Source organism: Physella acuta, unplaced genomic scaffold (genome assembly GCF_028476545.2).
Source record: "Physella acuta isolate Inbredline_101_S28 unplaced genomic scaffold, ASM2847654v3 ptg001531l, whole genome shotgun sequence".
In the NCBI taxonomy this organism is placed as follows: Eukaryota; Metazoa; Mollusca; class Gastropoda; family Physidae; genus Physella; species Physella acuta.
In genome coordinates, this window is record NW_026733046.1 from 156,800 (window position 1) to 182,678 (window position 25,879).

At 35.9% G+C, this 25,879-nt stretch overlaps 2 protein-coding genes across 4 annotated transcripts in view; one reads left to right on the forward strand and one right to left on the reverse strand.

Annotated features, from left to right (window-relative positions):
- Window positions 1-9,409, reverse strand: part of LOC131928679 (exocyst complex component 3-like) — a 33,410-nt gene extending 24,001 nt beyond the window's left edge. The window contains exons 1-9 of one of the 2 annotated variants that reach the window (XM_059284762.1): window positions 9,394-9,409; window positions 7,902-8,043; window positions 7,336-7,392; window positions 7,126-7,238; window positions 3,741-3,831; window positions 3,292-3,398; window positions 3,042-3,123; window positions 2,467-2,615; window positions 1,807-1,920 (exon numbers count right to left, since the gene is read on the reverse strand). In XM_059284762.1, the coding sequence (XP_059140745.1) occupies window positions 1,807-1,920; window positions 2,467-2,615; window positions 3,042-3,123; window positions 3,292-3,398; window positions 3,741-3,831; window positions 7,126-7,238; window positions 7,336-7,392; window positions 7,902-8,033 (845 nt within the window). In that variant the 5' untranslated portion in view covers window positions 8,034-8,043; window positions 9,394-9,409. The other variant, XM_059284761.1, reaches the window with a different exon arrangement.
- Window positions 9,410-9,556: 147 nt separating this feature from the next.
- On the forward strand, window positions 9,557-23,473 carry LOC131928681 (ubiquinol-cytochrome-c reductase complex assembly factor 1-like). Of its 2 annotated transcripts, none has more exons than XM_059284764.1 (9): window positions 9,557-9,634; window positions 14,696-14,821; window positions 15,904-16,008; window positions 16,377-16,449; window positions 16,760-16,817; window positions 17,666-17,774; window positions 19,406-19,486; window positions 20,442-20,558; window positions 22,259-23,473. In XM_059284764.1, the coding sequence occupies exons 1-9, from the start codon at window positions 9,608-9,610 to the stop codon at window positions 22,388-22,390; spliced, it is 828 nt and encodes a 275-aa protein (XP_059140747.1). In that variant the 5' UTR covers window positions 9,557-9,607; the 3' UTR covers window positions 22,391-23,473. The 2 variants fall into 2 exon arrangements, with proteins under 2 accessions (XP_059140747.1, XP_059140746.1); XM_059284763.1 differs by lacking the exon at window positions 9,557-9,634 and adding an exon at window positions 9,718-9,779.
- The last annotated feature ends 2,406 nt before the right edge of the window (window positions 23,474-25,879 follow it).

Consider the following 25,879-nt stretch of genomic DNA (forward strand, 5'->3'; position numbering starts at 1 on the left):
AATTAATATGGCTGTACATTAGAGTACACAACAGATGACAAAAACCTGAGTCAGCATTAAACTAGACTAGACATTACACACCAGAGCATAAAACTAGACTAGACATTACACACCAGAGCATAAAACTAGACTAGACATTACACACCAGAGCATAAAACTAGACTAGACATTACACACCAGAGCATAAAACTAGACTAGACATTACACACCAGAGCATAAAACTAGACTAGACATTACACACCAGAGCATAAAACTAGACTAGACATTACACACCAGAGCATAAAACTAGACTAGACATTACACACCAGAGCATAAAACTAGACTAGACATTACACACCAGAGCATAAAACTAGACTAGACATTACACACCAGAGCATAAAACTAGACTAGACATTACACACCAGAGCATAAAACTAGACTAGACATTACACACCAGAGCATAAAACTAGACTAGACATTACACACCAGAGCATAAAACTAGACTAGACATTACACACCAGAGCATAAAACTAGACTAGACATTACACACCAGAGCATAAAACTAGACTAGACATTACACACCAGAGCATAAAACTAGACTAGACATTACACACCAGAGCATAAAACTAGACTAGACATTACACACCAGAGCATAAAACTAGACTAGACATTACACACCAGAGCATAAAACTAGACTAGACATTACACACCAGAGCATAAAACTAGACTAGACATTACACACCAGAGCATAAAACTAGACTAGACATTACACACCAGAGCATAAAACTAGACTAGACATTACACACCAGAGCATAAAACTAGACTAGACATTACACACCAGAGCATAAAACTAGACTAGACATTACACACCAGAGCATAAAACTAGACTAGACATTACACACCAGAGCATAAAACTAGACTAGACATTACACACCAGAGCATAAAACTAGACTAGACATTACACACCAGAGCATAAAACTAGACTAGACATTACACACCAGAGCATAAAACTAGACTAGACATTACACACCAGAGCATAAAACTAGACTAGACATTACACACCAGAGCATAAAACTAGACTAGACATTACACACCAGAGCATTAAACTAGACTAGACATTACACACCAGAGCATAAAACTAGACTAGACATTACACACCAGAGCATAAAACTAGACTAGACATTACACACCAGAGCATAAAACTAGACTAGACGGTACTCACCAGAGTGAGCATAAAACTAGACTAGACATTACTCACCTGAGTGAGCATAAAACTAGACTAGACATTACTCACCTGAGTGAGCATAAAACTAGACTAGACATTACACACCAGAGCATAAAACTAGACTAGACATTACTCACCTGAGTGAGCATAAAACTAGACTAGACATTAGTCACCTGAGTGAGCATAAAACTAGACTAGACATTACTCACCTGAGTGAGCATAAAACTAGACTAGACATTACTCACCTGAGTGAGCATAAAACTAGACTAGACATTAGTCACCTGAGTGAGCATAAAACTAGACTAGACGCTACTCACCAGAGTGAGCATAAAACTAGACTAGACATTAGTCACCTGAGTGAGCATAAAACTAGACTAGACATTACTCACCTGAGTGAGCATAAAACTAGACTAGACGCTACTCACCAGAGTGAGCATAAAACTAGACTAGACATTAGTCACCTGAGTGAGCATAAAACTAGACTAGACGCTACTCACCTGAGTGAGCATAAAACTAGACTAGACATTAGTCACCTGAGTGAGCATAAAACTAGACTAGACGCTACTCACCTGGGTGAGCATAAAACTAGACTAACTACTCACCTGGCTGCTATAGAAGACTGCAGGACTTCCAAACATTTTTCTTTCCACTTTTTTGGTCGGCCAGGGGGCATAAATCCTGTCTGATCATATTTCTTATACCAAGCAGCATCCATCCTGACGATAATTTTAAAAATTTCTCCCATTTTTGTTTCGTATTTTATGTTATCATCTCATAACTAAACCTACTCATACTTATGTTGATGTTCAACTACCATACTAGCCTCTAACAAAATAGAGAGAATAAAGAATAACAAATAATATTAAATAAAATTAACTGATTAATTTTTACTTAATTTTGTTGAGAAATGTTTAAAATTCAAGTGCTTCAATAAGACATTTCATTACTAGTTTTAATCCTAGATAGCTAGCTGGATTGGCCGGTCATTTACTTAGGGAGGAATCAAAATAAACAGGTGTCAACAAACAAAGTTGGACAGGTCAGGTTATTCAGGTGGGTGTCATGGGGAGGGGTAGACAAAGGTAATATAGCAGCTTTATTGACAGTCAGCAGCTGTATGACAGCAGATGTACAACAGCAGCTGTATGACAGCAACAGTCTGAGGCTTTATAAATTACTGGGGGAAATATTTAGGCAAAAGTCTTTTAAGTAATCCTCTAATCAAACATTCTTCCGCAGCAACTAAGGGAAGTAATGCTAACCTTTCCTCCCTTTCTATAATTCTCAAGGCAGTGCAGATGAGAGTAGGCTCCCTTCTAACAGACAGCAGAGTCCTCTGTATGATGACCCACAACTGCTTGCCCAACTCAACAGAAAGTGTTTGGACCTCTGAGAAGTAGTTGGTCAGCGTCTGGTGAGGACATGGTCAAAGTAATGGCATTATCACTAGGTCTGGAAGCTAAATGTGTGTGTGTAAATTAGCACAGAAATTTTAAAATGTTTGTAAAACGTGAAGACATTTTATCAAAAGAAGATATAATGATACCTAAAAACCGTTTGTAAAGTGTTTTTTTTATTTCGTTAATGTATTAAAGTCAAGTAATTATTTAGATTATAATTTTTAAAAATTAGTTATAAAGAAATTATAAATAAAAATATAAGGTATATTTAGAAAAGCAATTATCTTTAAGTGATTTATCTAAAATAGGAGTTAAAATGAGAAGAAATATAACATTAGATTATAATTGTGTAGGCAGGACTGTTGTTGAGCTGTTTGTATTAAAGTACAACTATATCATGACCAGTAGGAAATGATGAATGAAAAAATGTTACTAACAATTTTATCTGTGGGACTTTGGTTTGGCTGTTTGTGTAGGGCCAACAGAAGGTCGTCTCTGGACATCTCAAGGTCAGTCAGGCTGGACAAAATAGATGTTAGAATTCAATGAAAGAAAGATGCTGTGAAAACATTAGCCAATAATTTTAACCTCCTAGTTGTATATGCTGTAAAGATCTCTGGCCACAGTATCAGCTGTAATCAACGTTTTTTTTTAACCTCAAGTTTTAAAAAAATCAAGGGAACTTACTGTTTATGAGCCTGGAGTAGCTTCCCTTCATTGATGAGTTCACTTGTTTTCTTGACACTCTCTGGCACAGTAAAAATATGTTTCAGGTTTTCTTGGGCTGCTGACAGCTGAAAAATTGAGGAAACAATTTGTGGATAAATGGTGGGGGTTGAAAAATATTTGTTTTGTTGGTGTAAGAAAACATGTTATTAACACAGTCAAATATATATTGCTGGTTTTCTAATGCTGCTAATAGCTGAAGAATTGAGAATGTGTTCCACTAGCTATTTTACAAACTAGTATTGTTATAGTTCTTAGCATATTACTAATGTAGGTTGTTAATAATTCTATTTTAAAGATTTGTTAGAGAAATAGCTGTCAGGAGTTTGTTACAAACTGCTTAAGACTACAGGTATCACAACTGACCAGAGAGAATTTGTTACAAACTGACCAAGACTACAGGAACTGACCTGACAGAATTTGTTGTTCTCTTCCTTCAGATCCTTGAGTTTCTGGTGCAGAGGTTCAATGATCCTGTAGTTTTCTTCTATCTCATCTAGGCTGAAACAAGTTTTTAACTGCTACAACACCATGGTAAACATCTACTCATTGATTTAAGAGTTATTTTTTAATGAGTTCATGCTGTGAGAAAGTCTAAATCTTAAGCGAGGCTTATCTGGCAACACAGTACCCCAATATTTGAAAACAGAGAGATCAAACAAAGACTAGAGAGTCTCAGATTCAAAGTTGGGTTTAGAAAACTTCTGTATATTAGTTACAATATCAAGTCAACTTGGCAACTAAGCTGATAGTCAGCAATATGTACAACCAAATATCTCCCCTGGATCTGGTACAACATACAACTCCATACCTCTACTGGTACAACTCCATACCTCTGTTGATACAACATACAACTCTATACCTCTGCTGGTACAACATACAACTCTATACATCTGCTGGTACAACATACAACTCCATACCTCAGCTGGTACAACATACAACTCCATACCTCTGCTGGTACAACATACAACTCCATATCTCTGCTGGTACAACATACAACTCCATACCTCAGCTGGTACAACATACAACTATATACCTCTGCTGGTACAACATACAACTCCATACCTCTGCTGGTACAACATACAACTCCATATATTCTACTGGTACAACATGCAACGTTATACATCTGCTGGTACAACATACAACTCTATACCTCTGCTGGTACAACATACAACTCCATACCTCTACTGGTACAACATACAACTCCATACCTCAGCTGGTACAACATACAACTCCATACCTCTGCTGGTACAACATACAACTCCATATGTTCTACTGGTACAACATGCAACGTTATACATCTGCTGGTACAACATACAACTCTATACCTCAGCTGGTACAACATACAACTCCATACCTCTACTGGTACAACATACAACTCCATACCTCAGCTGGTACAACATACAACTCCATACCTCTGCTGGTACAACATACAACTCCATATGTTCTACTGGTACAACATACAACTCTATACCTCTGCTGGTACAACATACAACTCTATACATCTGCTGGTACAACATACAACTCCATACCTCAGCTGGTACAACATACAACTCCATACCTCTGCTGGTACAACATACAACTCCATATCTCTGCTGGTACAACATACAACTCCATACCTCAGCTGGTACAACATACAACTATATACCTCTGCTGGTACAACATACAACTCCATACCTCAGCTGGTACAACATACAACTCCATACCTCTGCTGGTACAACATACAACTCCATATGTTCTACTGGTACAACATACAACTCTATACCTCTGCTGGTACAACATACAACTCTATACATCTGCTGGTACAACATACAACTCCATACCTCAGCTGGTACAACATACAACTCCATACCTCTGCTGGTACAACATACAACTCCATATCTCTGCTGGTACAACATACAACTCCATACCTCAGCTGGTACAACATACAACTATATACCTCTGCTGGTACAACATACAACTCCATACCTCTGCTGGTACAACATACAACTCCATATATTCTACTGGTACAACATGCAACGTTATACATCTGCTGGTACAACATACAACTCTATACCTCTGCTGGTACAACATACAACTCCATACCTCTACTGGTACAACATACAACTCCATACCTCAGCTGGTACAACATACAACTCCATACCTCTGCTGGTACAACATACAACTCCATATGTTCTACTGGTACAACATGCAACGTTATACATCTGCTGGTACAACATACAACTCTATACCTCAGCTGGTACAACATACAACTCCATACCTCTACTGGTACAACATACAACTCCATACCTCAGCTGGTACAACATACAACTCCATACCTCTGCTGGTACAACATACAACTCCATATGTTCTACTGGTACAACATACAACTCTATACCTCTGCTGGTACAACATACAACTCTATACATCTGCTGGTACAACATACAACTCCATACCTCAGCTGGTACAACATACAACTCCATACCTCTGCTGGTACAACATACAACTCCATATCTCTGCTGGTACAACATACAACTCCATACCTCAGCTGGTACAACATACAACTATATACCTCTGCTGGTACAACATACAACTCCATACCTCTGCTGGTACAACATACAACTCCATATATTCTACTGGTACAACATGCAACGTTATACATCTGCTGGTACAACATACAACTCTATACCTCTGCTGGTACAACATACAACTCCATACCTCTACTGGTACAACATACAACTCCATACCTCAGCTGGTACAACATACAACTCCATACCTCTGCTGGTACAACATACAACTCCATATGTTCTACTGGTACAACATGCAACGTTATACATCTGCTGGTACAACATACAACTCTATACCTCAGCTGGTACAACATACAACTCCATACCACTGCTGGTACAACATACAACTCCATATATTCTACTGGTACAACATGCAACGTTATACATCTGCTGGTACAACATACAACTCTATACCTCTGCTGGTACAACATACAACTCTATACCTCTGCTGGTACAACATACAACTCCATACCTCTACTGGTACAACATACAACTCCATACCTCAGCTGGTACAACATACAACTCTATACCTCTGCTGGTACAACATACAACTCCATACCTCAGCTGGTACAACATACAACTCTATACCTCAGCTGGTACAACATACAACTCCATATATTCTGCTGGTACAACATACAACTCCATACCTCAGCTGGTACAACATACAACTCCATATATTCTGCTGGTACAACATACAACTCCATATAGTCTGCTGGTACAACATACAACTCCATACCTCTGCTGGTACAACATACAACTCCATACCTCTACTGGTACAACATACAACTCCATACATCTACTGGTACAACATACAACGCCATACCTCTGCTGGTACAACATACAACTCCATACCTCAGCTGGTACAACATACAACTCTATACCTCTACTGGTACAACATACAACTCCATACCTCTACTGGTACAACATACAACTCTATACCTCTACTGGTACAACATACAACTCTATACATCTGCTGGTACAACATACAACTCTATACATCTGATGGTACAACATACAACTCCATATATTCTGCTGGTACAATATACAACTCTATACCTCAGCTGGTACAACATACAACTCTATACCTCTGCTGGTACAACATACAACTCTATACCACTGCTGGTACAACATACAACTCTATACCTCTGCTGGTACAACATACAACTCCATACCTCAGCTGGTACAACATACAACTCTATACCTCTGCTGGTACAACATACAACTCCATACCTCAGCTGGTACAACATACCTCTGTTTGATCTGATAGACATCCTGTAGAGCACTCTGCAACTGGTTCAGTCCCGTCCTAACCCCATCAAGTTGTGACTGTACCGCTGTTTTCAACATGGCTTCCACTGAAGCCTGGACGATTCAAAACAAAACTGGTCAGAATGTTTCAACACAGAGAAATATTGACATTGTATAAATTTTTTACATAAGGAAATCTTAGAAGACAAACCTTTTTTCTGGCAACACGTCTTTTATACTGGTCCACTTTATCCAATTGGTCTGGTCTCTGAAAGATATCAACACTAAAACAATTGAATCCCTTTAAAGAAAACATCAACACTAAAACAATTGAATCCCTTTAAAAGAAAACATAACACTAAACAATTGAATCCCTCACAGATTTTCTCCACTTTATCTACACCATTTGGCAATGAGGGACCTATCGAACAATATTATCCCAGAGAGATTTCTCCTTAGTATTCATAAGAATTCATAAGACCCTATTTATTGTATTTTGAATGTAGGTTAGAAAGTCTAGCCATTTGACCATGAACCTTCCAATACAAAATTAAACTTTAAAATAAAGCTGCTTCACCATTCTGAATTTGTTATAACATAAATTGAAGAAAATATTTCATTCATATTTTAGAAAAATGTAGCTACAGGCTAACTCTACCCTACCAGATTGTCTAAACAAATCCACATTTTACTGCAGATCAAATTAAAAGTGGGTGCTGAAGAAGATTCAGAAAAATGACAAGTGGGTGCTGAAGAAGATTCAGAAAAATGACTAACTTGTAGCAAACTGGCAACATGTTTTGCCGCTGCTTGTCTGGCTTCTACTTCCAGGCGTCCAAGGTCTAGGGGAGCGGGTGCTGGACCTTGGGAGTGCTCAGGATCTTCATCATCGTCAATACTTCCACTCATCTTAACAAACCTGTGGTCATTAAAACCTCTTCAGTCAGTTGGGATCTTAAACATGATTTTTTTATTTATAAATAAAAATAATAATATGATAAAAAATTAGAAAATTGCAGTGTGGTAGTCAGTATTTACTATTTACTTCCCACTAGTGTCACTTGGTAGGCTATTAAATTGTCTTTAGGCCCTATTTACTTTACAAAAATCAAACATTTCCACTTTTTAATTTCCAGATAATATCCACTGCTTTATTGTGAGATTACCCTTCATCTAGCTCTAAATCTAGATCTAACTTCAACTGTTGATTCAGGATACTGATAATAGTCTCTTATGGAAATAGGTGTGTTAGGCAGTGTTAGTAGGTAGTCTAGGTAGAATTGTAATCTCATCTTAGATCTACTTTTATGGTAAGAAATGGTTAGGTGTATGGGTAAAATCACGATATAGCGTCGGAAATTATTGGGTAATGTTCGTTGAGTTTCGGTAACATTCGTTACTGTAAACCATAGTTTATTTGACCGGTGAAATAAAAATAGAGTCAGGTGCATTAAATTATTGTTTTAACGTAATTTAATGTTTAACTGACAAAAAAATAGCAATAATTAGTAAATCTAAATATTATTAATAAAGTCGAGTGTAGTAATTAATGTTGTTTTTTTTAAGAAACAGAAAAAACCTGCAGAAGATTTGCGACAACCAGCTCTAGTTCTGTTAGTAAATAAGACGATTAGATTAACTGAAGTTAAAAGTAGTAAGAATATCTAGAATAATGTTTAGTAGCAGCAATAATTAGCACATACACTTAAAATAATTAGAAATACAAAATAATTAGCAAAACAGTATTTAAAATGCAACTAAAATCAATCCTTGCACATTTTTAAACATTATGTATTAAAAATAATATGGCGGCAAATAAATTATGGTTTACAGTATTTCCAGTGGTTTCCGGAACGGCTCGACAGACTACGCCATAGTTTTACTGTTTTATACTGCTGTACAGTTCCGGAATAATAACCGACGCTATATCGTGATTTTACCGGTGTATGATGGTAGGAGAGTTAGGGATAGCAGATATATAACAAAGACAAAATTTAAATTAAAAAATCATCATAGACTAATCGTTGTAGAATAATTTAATAAAAAATCACAAAATCTAACTCACTGCAGTCTGCAGGTATTTTAGGCCCAATTCTTGCAACCAGCCGCCTGAGTCCAAACTCTCCTGGTTAAGTAATAAATATCAATTTTATTTATTATTTAGTTGGCCCTAGATCTAGGCCTATAATATTTTATTTAAAAGGCACTGTCCGTTGTATTTATTTTTATTTTGGCCTAGGCTGAAGAAGCCTATACAAAACAAATTTACTTGATTACAAATGCAATACATCCCACCGGAACTTCCTACTGGGCGTATAGACCTAGACAAGGTATAGTGAATTGAAAAATGATCTATGTTCTTAAAACATTTTAAGGCCTGCATCGATCTGTTTATACATTTTATTCTATAGTAAATATATTGATCTAGATCTACGTTATGGAAAATAAACTATAAACAGAAATTATACAACAGTTCACTTGCAATGTGTGTGTATAATAAAGTATCAAAAGTAAATAATTAATGATCCCTTTTGATTAATTTTGTTTTTTTATTTTGAAGAGCTTTTTTGTTTTCATGCATATGCATGTTATGTAAAAATGAATGTATTAAGATCTACAAGGACAAACATTTTATCAAATGCAAAATTGTTACATGTCTGTAGTTTTATCGAATTTGTCGCTCCATACGTTATTTTTTTTACATCTTAATGGCTAGATTTAATAGGCACAGCATATAGATTCTAGATCTAGATCTACGTTATTTTAATATTTTGCCTAGAGTAAAGTTCCAGGCGCGGTTAAAACACCGGTGCGGTCATCGCCTGTTTATCGCTTCGTACAATATTTGTTTTGATGTTTTATACGAAACTACCGATATCTGCTGTAAACCTGTCCATTTCTAAATATATCCAGGTCAAATTCTTTTGTTTTTCTCCTTCTGGAAGTCGAGTTTTTAAATTTTAAAGTTTCGAGGTATGACGTCGAAGGCGATTCTAGTTCCCCGTATGAAAAACACTAGGTCCCGGATGAGATGAATAAACCAACCAATCAAAGCTTTTTATAACTAGGTTAACTATAAATAGCTTCTACAATATGTGCGGGACACGTTACATACGATAGATTAGGCTAATAAAGCAACCTGATAGGTGAATAGGGGTGGCCGCAGCTTGGGTGTCGATTTGGGTGGTTTCACCGCGCTGCGTAACCAACGACTTGAGCTAGACTAGCCTAGTTCTAGATGCTCTACATTTCAAGCTAAGCCTAGAATCTGTATAATTTCTATTTTTTTCTGCTGTTTTAAATTATTTCGATCATCTACTTCTTCTAAATCTAGTTTGTGTCTCTACATACAAGCATATCTAAGCAAATGTTACGTTATGTCTTGTCAGTGGTTGTTACGTCCCTTTGTTATGATTATTATAGTTGCGTCCCTTGAGTCATCACTGGGTCAACTTTTAATGTCGTTAATTAATTTAATTAACATGTTTTTAATTTGGTTTTGAAATCTATTAATTAATAATACAATCAACAACACGTTTAAAAGTGTAAAATATTTATTTTATTTATTAAACTAGGATTAAAACGTATAAAACACGATCGTTACGCAAGCCGGTTCAGATGGCCGCAGGGAAAAAAAAAGAGGGGAAAAAAAAATCGCAAGTAGCACGTCACTAAAACAGGAATATCTCAAATTCAATGCGTAGGAATATAAAATGATTGATACATATTAAGAGTAGAAAGGCAGAGGAATAATATAGTACTTTGGGTTTGTTTCTGTGTTAAACGGTTACAAAATAGCGCCCGATGAAAGTCGGGAGTTTGCTATGTGTGACCGCGCGTGGAACTTTACTCTACCACCGTGGCATTTGTGTGTGTTTGGTGCGGTTTTGTTTAGAGTTTAGAGTTTCAGTTTCAGTGAGTTTAGATCTAGATCTAGAGTCTAGTAACTTTTATAATTTATATAAATATATAGATCTAGGAATTTAGGTAAAAAACACTAATCATCATATAAAAATTACATATTCTTGTAGAGCTCAACTAGATCTATTTGAAAACAAAACAAAAAAGATTTTCTGTCTAGATCTAGTATCTAGCTCAAATAGTTTATTTTTAGCGAATTTTTTTGTGAGGGGTGGAATCCCCTTGTTGTTTTTGCATTGGCCAATTTTGAATTGTGACAAGTCATGGTAGATCTATATCATATCTGAATAAATTTAGCATAGTTATTTTACTTGCAGTAGTATTTTGTTCATATTTGCAGAGTTTAGCTAGAATGATATATAGAACTTGTAAATGCTATTGAAATGAATAAAAATAATACAGAAGTATACTTTTGTGTTGGCTTCCTCCCATAACCCCAAAAAACTGTGTATGAAAATGTTTCTAAAGGAATGTTTTATATAAATACAGTGAATGAAATAGTCAAAAATCTTAAGTAAATGACTTGAACACTGTAATGTGAATATAACTGCCTCATTATTTTGGGCAGGTGAAGTAGAGTCCATCTTTAAGCCATTTTGTTATAAATGAACTAAAGTTATCAGATCAATGTTTTTATATGTATGAATTCTGATTTTCAGCATATGACTATAAATAAGGGTATCATGTCATGTTTGCCTGTCGTCCCTACTGGGACATAGGCCGCTGACAAGAGCTTTCCAGACGTCTCTGTCCAGGGCTAGTCTCTCCAACTGTCCCCAGGTGTATCCAATCTTCTTGGTGTCTTCTTCCAGGTCACGTCTCCAGGTCTTTCTTGGTCTGCCTCTCTTCCTCCTGCCTTGTGGATTCCAGGTGAGGGCCTGTCTTGTTATGCTGGATACAGGCTTCCTGAGTGTGTGGCCAATCCATTTCCATTTTCTCTGGAGGATCTCTACCTCCACTGGCAGTTGATTTGTCCATTGCCATAGAACATCATTTCTGATGGTTTTAGGCCAGCGAATTCGCAGGATCTTTCTGAGACATGCGTTTATAAATGATTGTATTTTCTTCTTATTTATAGCAGTTATTCTCCATGTCTCGGCTCCATAGAGTAAAACAGGTTTTACTAGTGTGTTGAAGATCCGGAATTTTATTCTAAGGGTTAAATCTCCCGAACCCCAAACATTTTTTAGTTGGTTGAAGACTGCTCTTGCCTTACCCGTCCTTATTTTTATGTCTGCTTCTGTCCCAACCTGCTTATCAACAATACTTCCAAGGTAGGTGAATCTATCCACTTCTTCTAGGGCTTCTTCTGCCAGTGTTATAGGGTTGTTGTTTGATGCATTGACTTTGAGAACTTTACTTTTCCCTCTGTGGATGTTCAGACCCAGGCTTGTAGAAAAATTTGCAACCCTGTTGGTTTTATCCTGCATTTGCTGTTGTGTGTGAGAAAGGAGGGCCAGGTCGTCAGCAAAGTCCAGGTCATCCAGCTGGCTCCACAATGTCCACTGTATACCGTTTCGCGTTTTCTCTGTTGACATCTTCATAACCCAGTCTATGGCCAGTAGGAACAGGAATGGTGAAAGTAGGCAACCCTGCCTTACTCCGGTCCGTATTGGGAAGGCCTCTGTAGTCTGTTGGCCATGCACTACTCTACATTTGAGACCTTCATATGAAGACATAATAATGTTGACTATTTTCTGTGGCACCCCGTAGTGTCTCAACAATTTCCACATTGACTGCCTATCCAGGCTATCAAAGGCCTTCTCATAGTCTATGAAATTAATATAGAGAGATGAGTTCCACTCTTGGGTCTGTTCAATGATGATGCGCAGGGTAGCAATTTGGTCTATGCATGACCTTTCCTTCCTAAAGCCCGCCTGTTGATCTCGAAGCTGGGGATCTATGGCTTCCTTCATTCTGTTTAATAATATTCTGTTGAAGACTTTGCCTGGGATGGACAAAAGTGTTATCCCTCTATAGTTAGAGCATGCACTAAGATCGCCTTTCTTTGGAAGCTTTATGAGTAGTCCCTCCTTCCACTCCTCTGGTATTTGTTCATCTTCCCAGATTTTCTTGAAGAGTGTGTATAGTAGTGTGGTGCTAGTTTCTATATCTGCTGTCAGTGCTTCTGCCGGTATACCATCTATTCCTGGAGCCTTCCAATTTTTCAGCTGCTTTATAGCTCTATGTATCTCTTCTTTTGAAGGTGGGTTGCAGTCTATAGGGAGGTCACTTTCAGCTGGTGGTATGTCTTGCGTGCACTCTGGTGTTGGTCTATTCAGTAGTTCTTCAAAATGTTCTACCCATCTCTTCATCTGTCCTTCCGCATCAGGTATTGTCTTTCCATCTTTGGTTTTCACTGGCCTCTCTGGCTTACTGTACTTACCAGATATCTTCTTAATTGTATTGTACACGTCCCTAATATTACCATGGTACAGTGCTTCTTCCGCTTCTCTTGCCAGCAGTTCCAAATAGCTCCGTTAAATAAGGGTAGGTCCTAAGTAAAACTTCAAAAACTTAAAGTTACAGTTTTTTTATGTCAAAAGTATTGGTACGACTATTGTCTGGTCACTGTTAATAGATCTAGTAGTGGAGTAGTAGTATCATACTGGTAGTCAGAGGCGTAGTGAGGGGGGGGGGGGGGCGGGGTGCGGACCGCACCAGGTGACACCATTTAGGGGGGTGACACCAAGGCAAAAAATAGCAAAATATATAGAGAGCGGGGGGTGTGCAAATCAAAAGTTTGAGGGGGGTGCAAATCGAAAGTTTGAGAGGGGGGGTGCAAATCAAAAATTTGAAAGTTTGTCCCTGGGAAGGGTCACTACGCCTCTGGGGGGGGGGGTGACACCATTAAGTGCCGCACCGGAAATCCGACCTCGCTACGCCACTGCTGGTAGTAGTAATACTAGGTCATAGATCTAGTACTAGAACTAGATTCTAAGTACTTATACTATTACTTATCACTTTTTAAAGTGTTTAGTTAGAGTTTAGACCTAGTATTAAAAATGAAATAAGAATAATTTTATCGTAGGCCTAGAACTTAGAACTAGAATATTTAAACAATCTTTTTTAAATTTTATTTACTGTAGTGTTAATGCAAAAGTCCCCACTGAAGGGAAATTTGACTTTTTAAAACTTTTTTTTTGAGTGGAGACAGGTTCAGGAGAAAATTTCAAAATACTTAAAATTTCAGAAAATTAAATATAGATCTCGATTTCTAAATAAAAAAAGGAGTTGGGATAGCCTAAAACCCTAAATGTTTAAGCAATACTATACTAGGATTTGGCTTCATCCAACATGGGCCAATGACACATGCTAGGGGGAGCAGGTTGCTGGATGATTCCATTGTTGGACATCAATATCACAGCCCAAAAGTGGAGAGCCAATGGACACACAAGCCAGGCCAATGACACAGATTGTAACAAACAATTTTAATAAAATTTTTGCTACATTTTTTCCAGTCGAATGATAAAATTATTTATATATATAACGAATCTTAACAACCACTATAGGGCAGGGGTTGTCACACTAAGTCAAAAATGACACTTTGATCCAGATTTGTACCACCACTTCCTGCACACAACCACCATTGAACAAATTGTTTAAATATGTTACCTAGTATTATCATCAGTATCATGTTTTATTTACAGCCTATAAAAATATTACTCTCATCTTCGTATCAAAATGTCCTTCCTGCTGCATCTTGTATTCACTGCGGTGCTGCTTTCAATCATGTGACAAGTTTTTCTTCAACTAACATATGGCATCACCAGCAGGTAGTGTCTGTTTACAGCATCCAACTAGGCATCATTCTTAAAGTGTACAGGCATATACATATATATATGTATACATATATATATATGGATATATATATATGTATACATATATGGATATATATAAATGTATATATATATGTATATATATATATATATATATATATATATATATATATATATATATATATATATATATATATATATATATATATATATAAACAATACAATGGCTACTATTCTGCGTGGTTTATTTATTTATCAATTATGTTGATTTTTCATAAAAGCTGAAATACATTTACTTCTGGCTTGTTAAAAGCAAGTTGTGTAAGCCTCCTAAAATTCCAGGTCTTGGAAAACATGAAATTTTTTAAATTGTAAAAATATCCTGGAATTTTACTGATATTGTTTTAAATCTTAGAAAATTTTGTGAACTGCAAAAATCGAGTTATTTCGCAAGTTATAGGCAAACGAGCCGGCCCGCGGCATAACATACGCCGCTATTTAGTTGTTTCTAATTTTCAATAATTCATAATTTGTGAATTCGACAGTACCAACGCTGACACTGAAAATATTTCTTTAAAACACTATAAGTAGCTCGTTAAGGACCATAACCCCCCCCCCTTCCTTCCCTCCCCCCTCCTCCCCCCTCTCCCCCCCCTCCTCCTCCCCCCCCCCCCCTACGTTTAAAATCGTTGGCTCTGCTTGTAAACATTTAGAGTGAACACAGCTCACTAAAACCATGTAGGGGTGGGGAGGTAGGAAGAGCGTTTGCAGCTTGTTTTCTAACGGCTCGAAGAAGAGAATTATATATATAGATGAACGCAACACATTTTTTAAAATCTCTTCTTGAGCTTTTAAAAAAAAAATTTGCAAATCATGCTGAACGTAGATCATTTGAAGCATGTGTCATTAATTGGCAACTCTAGAAAAATAAGTTATGGATTATTCAAAGGTTGCTTCAAAACAAAAACAGTAGGTTAACATTTTAGGCAAAAAATTTTCTATAGTTTAACATTTTAGGCAAGAAATAGTCTGCTATTGAAGCTTGATATGAAGATTAATCTGGCATGTTTATCTGGCAGAGGCAGCAACACACTGGCAGCACAGAGTTTTTAAAAGACATGTCATCTTGGCAGAGGATCAAATGGAACATGGGCTTCTCTGGCACTTTGAGAGTCCCAAAGAGAGTGAGTACTGTAGAAAAAACAGCCAGCGCTTCTGACCAAACATGAACAAATATTTTAAAACATCCAGCGCTTCTCACTTCTGACTAAACGTGGACAAATATTTTAGTTGATTCAGTAAAAATTTAGAGGGATGTATTAAATGTGTGTAAATTGTTTCATCTCACAAAGGTTGATGATAGAGGGATGTTATTAAATGTGTGTAAATTGTTTTCCTCTCACAGAGGTTGATGATAGAGGGATGTTATTAAATGTGTGTGTTTTCCTCTCACAGAGGTTGATGATAGAGGGATGTATTAAATGTGTGTGTTTTCCTCTCACAGAGGTTGATGATAGAGGGATGTATTAAATGTGTGTGTTTCCTCTCACAGAGGTTGATGATGTCAGGTTTAAACTTGTATGTGTGCTGCACAGATTTCTTAGACTTTAAGGACTATGTTGAAGGTAGGTCCCTCGTCACTTGTGTTTGTTGCATGGTTTAATCCACTGTTTTGTACTTTTTTATTCTGTACTAACACAGAATTGTTGGGCAGCCTAAGACATTGGGCTTATCCTTGCTCAGTTGCATGGTTAGTTTAAAAGTCTCCTGTTTCTTGTATTGATGAGCTAACCTGTGTATTATATTGATGAGCTAACCTGTGTATTATATTGATGAGCTAAGCTGTGTATTGTATTGATGAGCTAAGCTGTGTATTATATTGATGAGCTAAGCTGTGTATTATATTGATGAGCTAACCTGTGTATTACTCCCCAGCCTTCAGTATACCAGACACGTTTACATCTTGGTTTCTACTCTTACAGTTACATTTATGGTAGGTTACTTCCCTTTATCAGTCTCATTTATGGTAGGTTACTTCCCATTATCAGTTACATTTATGGTAGGTTACTTCCCATTATCAGTTACATTTATGGTAGGTTACTTCCCATTATCAGTTATATTTATGATAGTTTGCTTCCCTTTATCAGTTACATTTATGGTAGGTTACTTCTCATTATCAGTTACATTTATGGTAGGTTACTTCCCATTATCAGTTACATTTATGGTAGGTTACTTCCCATTATCAGTTACATTTATGGTAGGTTACTTCCCTTGATCAATCACATTTATGGTAGCTTATTACCCTTGATCAATCGCATCTTTTGGGGAGAAAAGTTAAACATAGTCTACTATATTTTTTTAATTCTCTAAACAAAAGCTTGGTCTACCAACATTGCTGTATTTTTAAAACTCCAGCTCTAGAGAAATATATGATCAACATCTGCCCTATTCACCATCCATGTACACATACTAACACACATCACAGCGTGTGATACCCTCAGAAATTATAGCCAATGCTGTTTTTAGTAATAACATTTTTTAAAACAATTTTAACTTGAGATAATTATAGACTAAAACAATTTTAACTTGAGATAATTATAGACTAAAACAATTTTAACTTGAGATAATTATAGACTAAAACAATTTTAACTTGAGATAATTATAGACTAAAACAATTTTAACTTGAGATAATTATAGACTAAAACAATTTTAACTTGAGATAAATATAGACTAAAACAATTTTAACTTGAGATAATTATAGACTAAAACAATTTTAACTTGAGATAAATATAGACTAAAATGAATAAAAATGTGAGCTCAAATTTTTCCCTTGCTGGCCAGGATGGTGAATGTGAAGGTCACGCAACTGGGTAAAGAAGGTTTCATCTTAAAAGAAAGTATGTACAGGGCCATGTGGATTGATGTGGAGAAGAGACTTAATACATTTAAGGTTGGTTTAAAATTAGGTCTACAGGTTTATCTTTTGATTGTTGCACAACATTTAACCATTGACAGACCTATGGCCTATGTGCCTGAACTCACCTACTCTATGAAGGCTGTTTTTGTTGCCACATAGAAACTGTGTTGCTGCTAGCTAGAACTGGTTAAATCCGGAAATCTTGCAGCAAAGTTTCTAATGTTGTTCAATGGCTTTTCAATTTATGGATGGCATTTTAAATGAAATATGCGGACTGTCTACCTTTAATTTGGATGATTCGGACAATGAATCAGACAATGATGTTAGTGTAGTAATAGCAATACAGAACAGAGTGGGGAAAGTTTGAATAATGATGATGATGAGCAAACAATTGAAGAAAATCTATGGACTGACAATTGCACTGATATAAATATTTTCCCTTTTACTGAGAGCCAGGGTCCAAATGTAATCCTAGATGAGGATAGCAAAGTCTTTAGTTACTTTTCCTTGTTCATTATGGAAGGTTTATATCAGCTAATTGATGAACAAACTAACATTTATGCCACACAATTTGGGGAAAAAATGGAAAGATAGGCACTGGCCCCCAGTCTTTAAAAATGAAATAAAGAAGTAGGGCCTACTTTTATATAAATTTTATGGTTGTTTTACACAGTAGTTCATTCATCTAGTGATTCTGTGCCAATTAGGATCAATTAGAAACGATTGCTATTGTGTATTGATTGTATGCTTATACTAAAGAGATGATTTCTATCGTATATTGATTTTATACTTATACTAAAGAGATAATTGCTATTGTGTATTGATTGTATACTTATACTAAAGAGATGATTGCTATTGTGTATTGATTGTGTACTTATACTAAAGAGATGATTGCTATTGTGTATTGATTGTATACTTGTAATAAAGAGATGATTGCTATTGTGTATTGATTGTGTACTTATACTAAAGAGATGATTTCTATTGTGTATTGATTGTGTACTTATACTACAGAGATGATTTCTATTGTGTATTGATTGTGTACTTATACTAAAGAGATGATTGCTGTTGTGTATTGATTGTATACTTGTAATAAAGAGATGATTGCTATTGTGTATTGATTGTGTACTTATACTAAAGAGATGATTGCTATTGTGTATTGATTGTGTACTTATACTAAAGAGATGATTGCTGTTGTGTATTGATTGTGTACTTATACTAAAGAGATGATTGCTATTGTGTATTGATTGTGTACTTATACTAAAGAGATGATTGCTATTGTGTATTGATTGTATACTTGTAATAAAGAGATGATTGCTATTGTGTATTGATTGTGTACTTATACTAAAGAGATGATTGCTGTTGTGTATTGATTGTATACTTATACTAAAGAGATGATTGCTATTGTGTATTGATTGTGTACTTATACTAAAGAGATGATTGCTGTTGTGTATTGATTGTGTATTGATTGTGTACTTATACTAAAGAGATGATTGTGTATTGATTGTGTACTTATACTAAAGAGATTATTGTGTATTGATTGTGTACTTATACTAAAGAGATGATTGTGTATTGATTGTGTACTTATACTAAAGAGATGATTGTGTATTGATTGTGTACTTATAATAAAGAGATGATTGTGTATTGATTGTACATTTGTGTGGCAGGATCTAACAGGTGGAGAGAAAAGAAAAGCTATGGATGACTACTACAGCTTTATGATAGCTTCTATCTTGTACTATGATAAGGTAGGCTTTGTGTTGATTTTATGATAGCTTCTATCTTGTACTATGATAAGTTAGGCTTTGTGTTGATTTCATGATAGCTTCTATCTTGTACTATGATAAGGTAGGCTTTGTGTTGATTTTATGATAGCTTCTATCTTGTACTATGATAAGGTAGGCTTTGTGTTGATTTCATGATAGCTTCTATCTTGTACTATGATAAGGTAGGCTTTGTGTTGATTTCATGATAGCTTCTATCTTGTACTATGATAAGGTAGGCTTTGTGTTGATTTCATGATAGCCTCTATCTTGTACTATGATAAGGTAGGCCTTGTGTTGATTTCATGATAGCTTCTATCTTGTACTATGATAAGGTAGGCTTTGTGTTGATTTCATGATAGCCTCTATCTTGTACTATGATAAGGTAGGCTTTGTGTTGATTTTATGATAGCTTCTATCTTGTACTATGATAAGGTAGATGATAGCCTCTATCTTGTACTATGATAAGGTAGGCCTTGTGTTGATTTCATGATAGCTTCTATCTTGTACTATGATAAGGTAGGCCTTGTGTTGATTTCATGATAGCTTCTATCTTGTACTATGATAAGGTAGGCTTTGTGTTGATTTTATGATAGCTTCTATCTTGTACTATGATAAGGTAGGCTTTGTGTTGATTTCATGATAGCCTCTATCTTGTACTATGATAAGGTAGGCTTTGTGTTGATTTCATGATAGCTTCTATCTTGTACTATGATAAGGTAGATGATAGCCTCTATCTTGTACTATGATAAGGTAGGCCTTGTGTTGATTTCATGATAGCTTCTATCTTGTACTATGATAAGGTATGCTTTGTGTTGATTTTATGATAGCCTTTATCTTGTACTATAATAAGGTGGTGTTAATTTGATTAAAATCATCCTGCCAGTATTGTAGGTTGAAATTTTTTTTTTAAATTTAAAATATTTTGTTAAATTGCCAGGGCATCATGGGATCTGACAAAGTGCTGGCCAACTCCCTGTGGATACAGCTGTACGGACAGGACCCCGGGGTCAAGTTTGACAAGTTGCAGCTGGTCGTGGACTACGTCAGGAAACAGGTGGGCTTTGAACTGGTCAGTTTAGACCAGTCAGATTGCTTTTATTTTAAACTGGTCAGTTTAGACCAATCAGATTGCTTTTTTTTTTAACTGATCAGTTTAGACCAATCAGATTGCTTTTATTTTTAACTGGTCAGTTTAGACCAATCAGATGGAAACAACTTTTAACTGGTCAGTTTAGACCAATCAGATGGAAACAACTTTTAACTGGTCAGTTTAGACCAGTCAGATTGAAACAACTTTTAACTGGTCAGTTTAGACCAATCAGATTGCTTTTATTTTTAACTGGTCAGTTTAGACCAATCAGATGGAAACAACTTTTAACTGGTCAGTTTAGACCAATCAGATGGAAACAACTTTTAACTGGTCAGTTTAGACCAGTCAGATTGAAATAACTTTTAACTGGTCAGTTTAGACCAATCAGATGGAAACAACTTTTAACTGGTCAGTTTAGACCAATCAGATTGCTTTTATTTTTAACTGGTCAGTTTAGACCAATCAGATTGCTTTTATTTTTAACTGGTCAGTTTAGACCAATCAGATTGCTTTTATTTTTAACTGGTCAGTTTAGACCAATCAGATGGAAACAACTTTTAACTGGTCAGTTTAGACCAGTCAGATTGAAACAACTTTTAACTGGTCAGTTTAGACCAATCAGATTGCTTTTATTTTTAACTGGTCTGTTTAGACCAATCAGATGGAAACAACTTTTAACTGGTCAGTTTAGACCAATCAGATTGCTTTTATTTTTAACTGGTCAGTTTAGACCAATCAGATTGAAACAATCGTTTGATTAAATAACTCATTTTTAGCAACTAGAAATAAGGGCTTTGGTATCATATCACAATACTAGTGAATTTGTTGTATAGGGCTGTGGTATCATATCACAATACTAGTGAATTTGTTGTATAGGGCTGTGGTATCATATCACAATACTAGTGAATTTGTTGTATAGGGCTGTGGTATCATATCACAATACTAGTGAATTTGTTGTATCCTGCTGTGGTATCATATCACAATACTAGTGAATTTGTTGTATGGGTCTGTGGTATCATATCACAATACTAGTGAATTTGTTGTATAGGGCTGTGGTATCATATCACAATACTAGTGAATTTGTTGTATGGGGTTGTGGTATCATATCACAATACTAGTGAATTTGTTGTATGGGTCTGTGGTATCATATCACAATACTAGTGAATTTGTTGTATGGGGCTGTGGTATCATATCACAATACTAGTGAATTTGTTGTATGGGGTTGTGGTATCATATCACAATACTAGTGAATTTGTTGTATGGGGTTGTGGTATCATATCACAATACTAGTGAATTTGTTGTATGGGGCTAATTAGTAGTAAGGGGTTGTGGTATCATTATGACAATATTAATAAATTAGTAGGACATGACAAATGAACAGGAAACCAATATAAACCATGATTTTATGTCATGCACCAAGTATATCACCATAACCATATAATTTTATATCATGTACCAGGTATATCACCATGACCTATATAATTTTATATCATGTACCAGGTATATCACCTTGACCTATATAATTTTATATCATGTACCAGGTATATCACCATGACCTATATAATTTTATATCATGTACCAGGTATATCACCATGACCTATATAATTTTATATTATGTACCAGGTATATCACCATGACGTATATTATTTTATATTGTACACCAGGTATATCACCATGACCACCTGGACCCCCAGCCCATCCTGCACCCCGGTCACATCCCCTTCCTGCCTGTTGTTGGTGACAAACTGGATGAAAGCAAATCACTGAAGAATTATCAAATGTTGCTGTCAGTGTGACACTTCAGTGATTAGGTCATTGTCTGGATGATGTGACACATCACCAGTTAGGTCACTGTCTGGATGATGTGACACATCAGTGATTAGGTCACTGGATGATGTGACACATCAGTGATTAGGTCACTGTCTGGATGATGTGACACATCAGTGATTAGGTCACTGTCTGGATGATGTGACACATCAGTGATTAGGTCACTGTCTGGATGATGTGACACATCAGTGATTAGGTCACTGGCTGGATGATGTGACACATCAGTGATTAGGTCACTGGCTGGATGATGTGACACATCAGTGATTAGGTCACTGGCTGGATGATGTGACACATCAGTGATTAGGTCACTGTCTGGATGATGTGACACATCACCAGTTAGGTCACTGTCTGGATGATGTGACACATCAGTGATTAGGTCACTGGATGATGTGACACATCAGTGATTAGGTCACTGGATGATGTGACACATCACCAGTTAGATCACTGTCTGGATGATGTGACACGTCACCAGTTAGGTCACTGTCTGGATGATGTGACACATCAGTGATTAGGTCACTGGATGATGTGACACATCAGTGATTAGGTCACTGGATGATGTGACACATCACCAGTTAGATCACTGTCTGGATGATGTGACACATCAATGATTAGATCACTGTCTGGATGATGTGACACATCAATGATTAGATCACTGTCTGGATGATGTGACACGTCAGGGATTAGGTCACTGTCTGGATGATGTGACACATCAGTGATTAGGTCACTGTCTGGATGATGTGACACATCACCAGTTAGGTCACTGTCTGGATGATTCAGTAGGTTGTAACATAATTTGTAACAAGTTTGTTTTAGATTTACTCAAATGTTAACAAATGCTTGATGTGCGATACAATTCTGGTTAAATGTGATGTTTAAGATGTTAACATCGGTTGAAATGTGTGAAGGATGTGTGAATGATGTACATATTTACAGTCAGCTGTTGTGATTTCCTAAATGAAATTTGAATTTTTGTAAACCAGATTGTAAGAATTAATTTATTCGTTTTGTTTGTTTCATAAAGCTGTCTGTGAATATATTTGTGTACAGAATAAAATAACTACCAGTAAACTGATTTGTTGTTTAAGTACATTCAATGTCTGCCGCAGGTTTGGACATTTTACCAAGATGCATCTAAACAAGCCTTTAACCTCACCACAGTCATGTAGCCTTACAGCAATCATGTAGCCTTACAACTATCATGTAGCCTTACAACTATCATGTAGCCTTACAACTATCATAGCCATACCACAATCCTACAAGCAATTTCGCCCAGAATTCTAGATACCTAACTTAAATAAATCTTAAACTAGCACATCCGCACATTGACCAAATTTGATACATTTGATTGTGTCAATATTTTCTAAAAGATCAGTCTACAACTACAATACATTTATTTAATTCTAATTAAATTAAATAAACAAAAATACTCTGTACTTTTGTAAATATGAATTTTTATTGAATGTATTGCTTTACATCTCATTAGCACCAGGCAATGGTGTAGCTAAAGCATTGCTGTGGTGGGTCGTCTAAATAAATGTATTAATCCAGAGCTAGCCCATTCAATATTTAGAATATTATCACTGTATGTAACTTGTGAGACAAACCTACATCACTTAACTAAATACAGTATTTAACCAGTCATGGTAATACATCAAATAATTTTCATGTAATTTTTACTTTCTCGTATATACGAAGTATAGAGAAAGTCTTGTAATCGTGCAAAAAAAAAAAATCGAGATTTTTACAAATCTCGACGTTTCACACCTCACTGATACGGAAAAACATAATTTTGCAATCTTGTCCGTATGTCTGTGTGTCTGTCTGTGTGTCTGTCTGTCCGTGTGTAAACACGATAACTTGAGAACCGTTACAGCTAGGTTGATGAAATTTCATATATAAGTATTTTATTAAAATCGTAGATCCGTATCAACTTTTGAGCGATTTCCGATAACCGGAAGTGGTACTTTTCCTACTTTGAATTTTTCAAAAGCCTATAACTTGAGTACTATTTCAGATAGATAAATGAAATTTCATTTGTAAGTAAAAGATCTAATTCTCTACCTTCTATCAAATTTTGAGTCATTTCCGTTGTCTGGAAGTAGTACTTTACGCTACTTCCGATTTCTCAAAAAACTAATGTAAATTTTAAAAGTAATAATAATATTGCGCACCATTATGCGCTTTTTTATTTGGCGTTCACTTGGTGTGCAATTAATTTGTCTACGAGATTTTATTCTATTTTTAAAACTTTAAGTATTTAAAATGGATTAAAAATCATGTCTATAGCCCGAGTTCCCATCCCCTGTTATTTTATATAAGAATATTCGAGAAAGTTTAGGGGAGATCACTCCCGGTTTATTTGTGGTCTGTAGTGCACAGCGTTTTCTGTGGAGAAATGTCTGGGTTAACGCTCACATTTGGTTGGTTAACTTTTGGTTACATGGTGCACTTGACAGCACTCAACCAATATCTCTCTGGAACTAGGTAGTCCAAACTGGCGAAAAAGTGCGTTTTATGGTCAGTTTTTGCGGTTTTCAAAAAAAAAATTTCACTACTTCTAGTTGTCCTATAAGAATAAAAATTATATGTAAATAAAGTTTAAGTCTTTATCTGTCGTAATCTGGTATTTTTATATCTGTAACACATGTTTGAATGTGTTTTATATTTGTTTGAAAAGTATCAGTTACGTCAACAAATTTCACCGTTTTGCGCGTACCGATCGACCCAACACTGTTTCTTTTGGTTGCGGCTTCGCGACGAAGCATCGTAGAAGCATAATCTTAATGTCCTTTTAAAGAGCGAATTCTAGTCTATCGTTTAATGTATAAATTGAAAAAATAACTTGCTTATTTCATTTTAAAAAATCAGTTTTTAAAATTTAAATGCCAATATATACACGAAAACAAACTAATTCTGTTTCAATTTTTACACCGATGTAAAGCTCACTTTTATAACTACTTTGTGTTGTAAATTCAAGTATTTCTGATTTACGGTCGCGAAGCCGTGCCCTCAATAAGCATGTAACCCTCGAGTCAACTTTTAGCCCGGGGTGAGTTGCTCGCCGAAAGGTTTTAAAGCTTGACGACCGATGATGCTAAACGGATTTTACCCTTGCTAGAGCCTTCAAACAAGTTGTAAGTATCATTTTTAAAGTTTCATTTCCATTTTAATAAATGAATTTTAAGTTTGAATGTCAGTTTGATTTAATTAGTACACGTTATTAATGTAAATTTGAACGCTACTAGTCCACGGTTTTGGCGTGTGAACTACGCTTGTACACATGCTGTGTTTAAACGTGAAGCTATTTAATTCAGGACATTCTAGGGACTTAAAATATGGATGCACTTAACTATTAGATGCTAGTGTTTACTAATTCTTTAAAATCTATCGACTGGGATCAATGATAGGATCGTATTACTACAGTTTATCTGGACTATCACGTCAAAATTATGAATCGA

Bases quoted from the DNA above. Each gene is read 5' to 3' on its own strand.
- LOC131928681 (XM_059284763.1), top strand. From the start codon at position 9,723: ATGAATGTATTAAGATCTACAAGGACAAACATTTTATCAAATGCAAAA. The intron at 14,822-15,903 runs GTAGTGTCTGTT...TTTATCTGGCAG, and splicing joins ACATATGGCATCACCAGCAG to AGGCAGCAACACACTGGCAG. The intron at 16,450-16,759 runs GTAGGTCCCTCG...ATTACTCCCCAG, and splicing joins CTTTAAGGACTATGTTGAAG to CCTTCAGTATACCAGACACG.